The sequence below is a fragment of the Mesitornis unicolor genome, unplaced genomic scaffold, assembly GCF_000695765.1.
Source record: "Mesitornis unicolor isolate BGI_N332 unplaced genomic scaffold, ASM69576v1 scaffold15845, whole genome shotgun sequence".
NCBI classification, from domain to species: Eukaryota; Metazoa; Chordata; class Aves; order Mesitornithiformes; family Mesitornithidae; genus Mesitornis; species Mesitornis unicolor.
Window position 1 is genome coordinate 16,401 of NW_010186299.1, and position 9,012 is coordinate 25,412.

At 41.0% G+C, this 9,012-nt stretch overlaps 1 protein-coding gene across 1 annotated transcript; it reads left to right on the forward strand.

The window, feature by feature from the left end:
• The first annotated feature begins 918 nt into the window (after window positions 1-918).
• Window positions 919-7,068, forward strand: ATP4B (ATPase, H+/K+ exchanging, beta polypeptide). Its single transcript, XM_010185111.1, has 7 exons — window positions 919-1,030; window positions 2,358-2,486; window positions 3,667-3,780; window positions 4,553-4,752; window positions 6,059-6,112; window positions 6,654-6,746; window positions 6,907-7,068. The coding sequence occupies exons 1-7, from the start codon at window positions 919-921 to the stop codon at window positions 7,066-7,068; spliced, it is 864 nt and encodes a 287-aa protein (XP_010183413.1).
• The last annotated feature ends 1,944 nt before the right edge of the window (window positions 7,069-9,012 follow it).

Genomic DNA, 9,012 nt, shown 5'->3' on the forward strand with positions numbered 1-9,012 from the left:
CACTTTTCAGCCCTGTCCCTTTGTGCACAGAGCCAGCTCAGGGTTGGGCATTTGCCTCTGAACATACCAGAGCCTTTGGCTGTAAAGCAGATAGATAAGGTAGTTAAATGACACCCATCTGCTCTGCCTCGTCATGTAGCTGTATGGCACACTTTCATTATGTTATTACATTATTTTATTATATTTCTATTTTCTTATTTCTTATTATTATATTGTTATAGTCTTATATTCTTACATTATTTTTTCTTCTTCTCTCCTACATCTTTCTTCTGGCTTTTCTGACAGTGTGCTGAGAGGGAGGCAGAGACAGTCAGCAAACAAGATGGGGATACCCTCTGAAGCTGAGTTAGCATGGTCAGAGACTGCCTAAAAACACTCCCCACAGAAAAACAAAACCCACTAATCTTACTTTTCCTGGCTGCACAACATGGGGTCTCATTGCGATATCCCAACAGATGGCTACATGTTGTAGTGGGAGGATTATATCCACTATTTGTAGTTTAATTGGAACAACAAAAAAGAAAACCTAGAGAGAAACAAGTTCTCCTTCACTTTATCTGCTCTGATAACAGCTATCACACTGAGTCTATCTCGGGTGCTGTGGGCACTCAGCAAAATGCGTAACTCTGCCGATCTGCTAAGGCAGTCAAGAGAAAGGAGAAGGGCATTTGATAGGAACTCACTTTTCTTTGCCAGCCTCAACCCTGGCGTTATCAGCTCCCTTTATGCAGAACGGTATCTGCTGCGGGTTGATAATGGTGAGCAGGGGCTTTCATTGGCATAGGAAGAAATCTTGGTGACCTTCAGAAGAGAGGAAGGTATAAAACCCAAAGTGTTTTTCTTGGGTGACTGTTTGGGCACTGGTTGAATTCCGTATTTTCCAAGGAGGGAGCATTTTAGGGAAATTTTGTGAGAAAAATGGCAACTTTAAATGAAAAAAAGACCTGCAGCGAACGGATGGAAAATTTCCGTCGTTTTGTCTGGAATCCAGAAACAAGGCTTTTTATGGGAAGGACCTTAATTAACTGGGGTAAGTTTTCACATGCAGAAGTCTTCTTTTCCTTCTGGTACACTTAAAAATCTTGAGGGGTGGTGGATTATTCCTAATGAATGGAACATACTGTGGTGGTAGGTGTGCTGTAATCATTGAAAACATCAGTTTTCATATATGCTTCTGAGCCACTTTTAGGATGGCTCTATGTGCCGAGTCAGTTAGATCAAAACACTGATCCAAGTAGTTCCTGCAAGTGTAAGTAGATTTTGAACTGATTTTGGACCAAATACTTCAAAAGGACAAAACACGTTAACAAGTTCACTAATTAATAGCTAAGGGGGCTGGCTGCAGTATGTTTCTGACATTGCTAGCTATAGGGGCCTCTGGCATACGGATAGTTTTGCTTCATTGGTGGGTTTTGTCCAATTCTCTGGAAACATGTTCTGCTTTTCCGAAATTCCTTTCTAAATTATTGTCTGCTCAGTAGATCTTCGCTCTTATCACTGCGTACTGATGCCAACTTGTGTCTACGATGATGATGGGTTTTTGATCTGCATTTTGGGAAGGGCAGCTCTGACCATGCTCTTCCCATAAAAGCAGCTGCAAGTTTCCAGATGATTTTTTCCTGCCGTAAAGCCCGTGAGTGTGGCTTATTGGCCATTCTTAAAACCAGAATTTTACAGAAAATGAAACTTTCCAATTTGGAGAGAAGAAGGTCCTATGACGTGCTGATTATTAGAGGGAATGGTTTCTGATGCCTTCCCCAAAATACTCACTGGCTGCTCGTAGAGCACCAGGCGCCTGTAGGACACGTTATGCACACATGGACAGAAAGAGAGTGTCATTCTACATCTCACACCAGAATAAAATAGCGAAATGACACATTTTCCTGCAGGTGATTTGAGGTGTAAAAGGCAGTGAGATAATACAGGTCTAAAATGAACAGACCTGAAATACTGACTTCTGCCATCCAGGTAACACAAGGAGCAATCTGGTTTTGTCGAAGAAATACCTTGGATGTGTCACTTAGTGCATGTGTAATAAGCAGATAAACAATCTTAACACATGAAATTACCTCAAGAAGCCACACAATCTTTTAAGCTTTAAATAATCTGAGCTAAGCACCAACTATTTCACAAATTCTTGTAAAACTGAACAAATCTGCAGCCAAGTTTTTCTAGAAGAATATTCTTTTGACTGTACAGAAAAAGATCCGAAACACCAGTCCCTTCTCAGGAAACACCTCTCTGGGAGCAAGGGCAGGAAGGAGACAGCTGCTGCTGCTGGGATGGTCCCAGCCGCAGAGAAATCTCTGCACCCCATTGCTCAAAAAATGAAATCTTGCCCTCATTTTTTCCCACAGTGTGGATCAGCCTGTACTACCTGGCTTTCTACGTGGTGATGTCAGGGCTGTTCGCTCTCTCCATTTATTCTTTAATGAGGACAATAAATCCGTACGAGCCGGATTACCAAGACCAGCTGAAATCCCCAGGTACTGCCATGGTCCTGCTAGGGGGGAGTTAACTCCCCCTCCAGGGGCTGTGTGGGGCTGGGCTGGGCTGAGAGGCACTGACAGAGCCCGGGTGTGAGGGGAGATGAACGTGGAATAAATCAGGTCAAATAAATCAAATGACCCCTGCAAAGTTTAACCTCTGTCTGAAAACACTTCCAGGCTTTTAAAAAAAATTTATACATTTTAAATGTATAAATATATAAAAATTAATAAATGAAAGAAATATCCCATTTTTTGGGGATTTATACATTTTAAATGTATAAATGTCTAAATTTATAAATATATACCTACTCTTCCCGCGGGCAAGGGTCGGCCCCTGGGGAAGCCTTGGTTTCTGCTCCAGCTCCCCAAGCACCCTGGAGGGTTTTGGGATGCCCAGCAAGGCGTAGTGGCACCGGGGGAAGCAGCCTGGGGTGGGCATTGCCACGCTTACCAGCAGCATGAGTAGTCCCTTGGAAAGCAGGCCTCCCTCCCCGCTGGGATGTGCTGTGCCAGCAGCCAAGCAAGTCAAAATAAAAGACACATGGGATTAGGAATAAAAATTTGCGGGATGTGAAGTGAGACTGGGGAGGTCATCAGTGAGAGATCATCAGTGCATGCTGCTAAAACTTCACCTCCCTAATGGCTTGTTTTTACAATGAGGGGAGGTGGGGTAAATTACTTTTCCAAAGCTGTAGCCCTAAAAATTCTTCTGTCTGCTATTGTATTTTGAAGTTGCTTCTCCCAGTATTCAGTAAGTTTGTTGTTTGCTGGCAAAATAATTCCTGTAAAATATTAAGCGTGGCTCTTCCAAAAGCTGTTTCACTGTAATATGATCTGTTTCTTTAACCCAATGGGACTATTATAACTGTTATTGTTAACAAGTCCTGGGGAAATCCAGTGCAATTGCTGGAATAATTTCACAAGCTGCTCTGACAACAGCACAGATATACACATAATGAAGAGTTTAGCAGCAGCAGAAGCTTTAGGGTTTGGGTTGAACAGCTCAGAGCTGAGATGGTTTCTGTACATGGTTAAATCCTCCCCAGCAAAGCCCAGGGATCTCCTACACTTGCAGTAAAGAGTCTTGATGCAGCGTAATTGCTATTTTCTATTTAAATAACAAATCTGTGCCTGGTGCCGTCACTCTGCTTTGCTTTTCCTTTTCTTCCCCACAAAGGTGTAACGTTACGACCCGATGTTTATGGGGACAGAGGACTACGGATTTATTACAATGTATCCGACAACAAAACCTGGGAAGGGTTAGTGACAACTCTTCAGACTTTTCTGGAAGGTAAAAATGAGGTTTCCTGAATAATACTGAAGAAATGTGATGTCACCTCTCCTTTACTGGGTCTGAGGACCTTAAATCAGTGTTTCCATTTTCTATTTGTCCTTCTGAAATCAGAGACTTCAAGTGGAAAATGCATCTGCTGAAAGGGCTGAGCAAAACACCTCATGAATCTATAAATCAAACATATTTAAATATGTCTATTAAAGCAGAGCCCTGCTTCGGAGCTTTTAGGTTATTTTTACCCTGAATAGCCTTAAAGGAATAGGCTAACAGAAAGTTTTAAGGAAGAGGGAAGAAAAAGGTCTTCAAAACCTCATCTCTCAGCCAAATTAATGTAATACTGTCCATTACTACAAATTTCAAAGTGAAATAGTAAGTCTTATGAAGCTATTGCATGGTGTCATCACAGTCACAGTAGGTTAGGTGCTCCAGTTACCTGTTCATGTCTTTTATACTGCTTGTGAGCCATAGTATCTTATTGCTGTATTTCTCATACAAATACTGAGAAAAATTGTATTTCAAATGGACTTTCTATGACGCTATCAACACAAATTGCAAGGCTTAACTCAAGTTGATCTCTTTCTTCGCTTTACCTGGGTGTTCTAAAAGAAACAACAACCCAAACAATTTAAACTTGCCTCATTCCATCTAATCCCAACTCCACTTAAAGTACAGCGTCGCATGATATAACCTCCAGCCTGACATTGGGATGTACAATTTATATGTAAAAAACTTCAGAGGAGAATTTTTCTTTCTTCCTTGACACATCTAGCATATACGCCAGCTGCTCAGCACCTGAACATCAACTGCACCAGTGACACGTACTTCATCCAGGACACCTTCGACGGCCCAAATAAAACAAAACTGTCCTGCAAATTTACCTCAGACATGCTCCAAAACTGCTCCGGCATCACAGATCCTACTTTTGGATTTCCAGAAGGAAAACCTTGCTTTATTATAAAAATGAACAGGGTAAGTTCAAGCTCAAGGTGCTGAGCAGGAAAGAATTCACAGAGAAACCCCTGGCAGCTCGAGCCTTTGCTGGGGAGCTGCTGCATCCCCTGCTGCCACAGGCTCTGATCTGTGCTTCGTGCTGGGGAGACAAATTCCTGTGCTTTTCCTGAGAGACCTCCGGAGCTACCAGAGAAATAGTGAGACTTGGCCACCACCCTTAGGAAAGCAGCACAGGGTAAAGCGATCTCTAAACCAACTCTCTAAAGCTCTTTAGTTCTGTTAGAACCTCCATAGCCTTAGAGGTTAGAACCTCATCTGACAAACCAGTAGGCAGACCAGTTTCAGTCCTGTGATGCTGCAATTCTGTGCCTGTGGCTAAGGCGTTAAGAGGTGACAGTAACAGCAGTGATTTCAGTTAGGTGTCACTTGTGCACCTTATTTCTCCAGGCTGCCAAGAAAATCTTTAGCAGAACCCGCAAAAATAAAGTTCAAACCTGGTGGACGTTTCTTCGGCAAAACCCACCAACAGATTTTCTTTTGAGAGGGAAAAGGGAATCTTCCATGCTTCCTTTTTTTTTTTTCAGGACATAGATAAAGGCATAAGCATTTTATCTTTGTTTTCAGGTAAGATTCTGAGCATTCTAGTTCAGTTTCAGTACAAAGTTAAGAGTTCGTATTCTCCACCACCTGCCGATAGACAAAATTACTTAATTTTCTGTTGGGCTTGCACCCTAGACTTGGGCAAGGAACATTTTTTTATGTGTGCAAGGTCCAGTTATAAGAGAAGAGCTGTGCCCCTGATTTTGGCAGGTGAAACAGGTTTTTCCCCATGAAGTTACTGCCTCCTTCAGCAAGGCTGCATGCCAGCCCTAGCAGGGGAAAGGAGCATGGACAGTGGCCAGGGGGCTTTACCTCCTTTCACTTTTGCTTCTACAGGATGTGACCCCACTATTTTTGTATTATCAAACAGGTCCAAGAGTTTCTGCCAAACCCATAGTTTTCTAACAAGGGATATGATGAAAGACACAGGGATTAAGTTTTTCCTTTATTTTCATGCAATTAGCAGCTTTAAGAGACACCCGAGAGCAAGCAGCACAGGTTGTTAACTGAGTTGGGCTGGGCAGGAGATGCAGCCAGGAAGGAGCCTCCCCACAGTGCCCATCCTCCTACTTAAATATCCAGCCACAACATGCTGTTTTCACCCAGGTACATACAAAAAATGAGGCGAAACACATTAAGCAGCCTCTGAAGCTCTGTTATTCGTTTGCTTGGTTTTGTCTCAAAACAATTTCCAAGATGACCAAATATGCGTTTTCTATTTCAGATTATCAAGTTCTTCCCTGGCAATGGCACTGCACCAAGAGTGGACTGCACATATGTAGTAAGTGTATGAGGTCTGAGTCTCAAAAATGTCAAGCACAGCAGCTCTTATTAGCAAGTGAAGTGCAGTTGTAACCAGAAACATTACCCTGCAGCTCTGGAAATCAGATTATTCTGGCCAAATACTGGGAATATTCTCAGGTCTGTGCAACTTCTTGCACCAGCAGACATCCTAAGGAAAAAAATAATGCTTTCTTTTAAATCACCTGAAAAAGTGTTTTTCTGTGCTGCAGAGAACATTTGCTGTTTGCTCTCAGCTGCCACTCGTGAAGCTCATGCCTCAGAGCAGCTCCCCCAGGCTCTACACGTTTCAGCAGGTCCCCACTCACAACCGCTATAAAAGAACACTTCCCTGTTTTTCTTGGCAATAGTAACAGTGGGACGTTTCCACTTCTATTTGATAAAGACCAGTGCTAAACAGGCTGGTGAATTTGGAGTTTTAATACCTGCTCTGCAGCTTTTAGCGGCAACAAAACGCTTACCCAGGGCTGGCTTCTGATAGCCCAGCCAACAGAGCTGCTTTCTTGCTTTACAACCAGGGTGACAAGCCTGGCCCGCTGGAGGTGGACTACTACCCTGTGAACGGTACCTTCAACCTGCACTACTTCCCCTACTACGGAAAAAAGGCACAGGTAGGTGCTCGTCTATTTCAGTATTACTTTTCTTCTTTGTCTTGGTATAAGATGAAACATACGGAGCATCTCTCCAATCCTACAAGAATCAGAGAAAAGGTTAAATTTTAAGACTTTAAGTAGGTAGTGTAAAATTAATGATATTTTTTTCCCCTCCTAGCCCAGCTACAGCAATCCTTTAGTAGCTGTGAAATTTCTCAACATTACAAGGAATGTAGAACTTAAAATAGTGTGCAAAATCATTGGAGCTGGAATTACCTATGATAATGTTCACGATCCGTACGAAGGAAAAGTGGAATTTAAACTGAAAATAGAAGATTGAGCAGCAACAGAGACACTTGTGAAAAATACGTGTGAAGAGTGAACTTACCACATTCAGCTGTATTTATTTTTCTATGATTTCCATATAAATTGACACAAATTCCAAAGAGACATTTTCTACTGAAAGATGACCCATATAGCTAAAAATCAAGATACCACTTGCAGTGTGTGAAGGAGATGAGGATTATCTCATGCACGTAACTTACTACTCCATGGGTATGGTATGCAGCATGCTGCCTTCATGCAAGTATTTGTAAAAACAAGTTTTCCTCTAAAGAGAGCAGCTGTGCCTTCAAAGTAACTACAGGATCAAAACATCATTTTCAGTCACTTTCCAAACCACAATAAATAACCGATGTATGATACTAAATCTTGGATACTGAGAAATAATTAGGTAACTAGAAAAAGAAATCTACAGTTTGAAATACTAGCAAGCAATATAAAATTCTCAATCTGTCTTGTATAGGATATATAAAAGTATATTAAAATTATCTATAACCCAATGTGTTGGATTTTTGTACTAGTCAACCAAGTCAGATATTTTTTTTTTAGTTGACAAATCAATGACTGCAAAAGAAGCGAAGCTGAAATCTGGTCTGTAGCTTACAGATTTTATGGTACCACTTCCAACTTCTGTATGTGTGTAACTTAATAAAAATTATTGGTGAGATTGTAACATCCAGTTACAACCAGGCAAACTGTGTTCATTTAACTATTAAGAGGATTTTGTTGTGGGTTTTTTGTTATTTTGTTGTGGGTTTTTTGTTTGGTTTTTTTGTTTGGTTTTTTTTTTCCCCCAGTAGAATAGCTTTGTATTGCAATGAGGAGTTCTGGATTACTTCAAATAATCTGGATGATGCTGAAGTCACACTAAATCATTAAGTGAATCTAAAATTTGAGAAGTTTAACTCTTAACATGTGTCACAAATACACAGGATTGCTCTGTCTAGTATGTTTATGCTAGATGAAGTTCAGGATGCTTCAGCCAGAGAATACATGGCACAGAAAATAAGATACTCAAGAGAAGAAATCATTTTACACCTTCACTGCCTGGACATTTTAGGTAGTGGGAAGATGTAACAAGTAAGCCCCATTTGCTACAGTGGCATTCAGAGAACTTGTAAAAAGAACTCAGTTGGAAGGGAATATTTACCTTTCAAAACCACAAATGGTATTTGAGTCCTTCTTAGAAAACTGGGCGTACTCCATTTCAGAAAATGCATCCTCATATAATACAATTTTTTTCCCTAGGCCTTTCCTGTTTCAATTTTTACAGTGGGACTTTGCCTCTCTTCTAAGAGACTGAATGAAAATCAGTTTTATATCCTTGCTGGAACAAAGGTCTCCCCCATGCATCTTTACAAAATAATAGGGAAAACAATGAAATAATGAAGTATTTTTTATAACAAGACAGTAATTCATGCTCAAAAGTAATTCAAGGTTATCTATAAACTTATACTTAAATATTGCCATAAAACCTGAAAACTCCTCCCTTGGTGTCTCTAACACAGGCAGATTCTCTGTTTGACTGTATGGGATTTAGCAGCTACAATTTGCACATTTGATCAGGTGATGCAGTATTACAAGCTCATTTTTTAGTCAGTGCTACAGCACAACACAGGAAGATGCTGACATTTCCCAGGGGCTGCCTCAGAATGAGAGCCTGGACTGACTTTACAGAAAGAGATAAATACATCGAAGCGTCACCGTGTTGACCAAAGGAGGATGCGTTCTGAGGCTATACAAAAGGTATGCAGGTCCATCAGATCTGGTTCTTCAAGTACAAAGACTTTCACCTTGAATTTACATTTAACTTTTAGCCATCTATTTTCTTTCTTTACTGCAATTACAAATAATACTACTACAGAGCAAGGTTTGTGTCTAGTGTAGATCTGTGAAAGCTGTAAGGCTATTAATCTGCACATAGTATCAGCTTGCCTGGAAC

What these genes read in the sequence shown, in the direction of transcription:
- ATP4B (XM_010185111.1), top strand. Translation starts at nt 919, where the DNA reads ATGGCAACTTTAAATGAAAAAAAGACCTGCAGCGAACGGATGGAAAAT. An exon ending in AGACCAGCTGAAATCCCCAG is followed by an intron (nt 2,487 to 3,666) that starts GTACTGCCATGG and finishes TTCCCCACAAAG; the next exon opens with GTGTAACGTTACGACCCGAT. An exon ending in TCTTCAGACTTTTCTGGAAG is followed by an intron (nt 3,781 to 4,552) that starts GTAAAAATGAGG and finishes TGACACATCTAG; the next exon opens with CATATACGCCAGCTGCTCAG.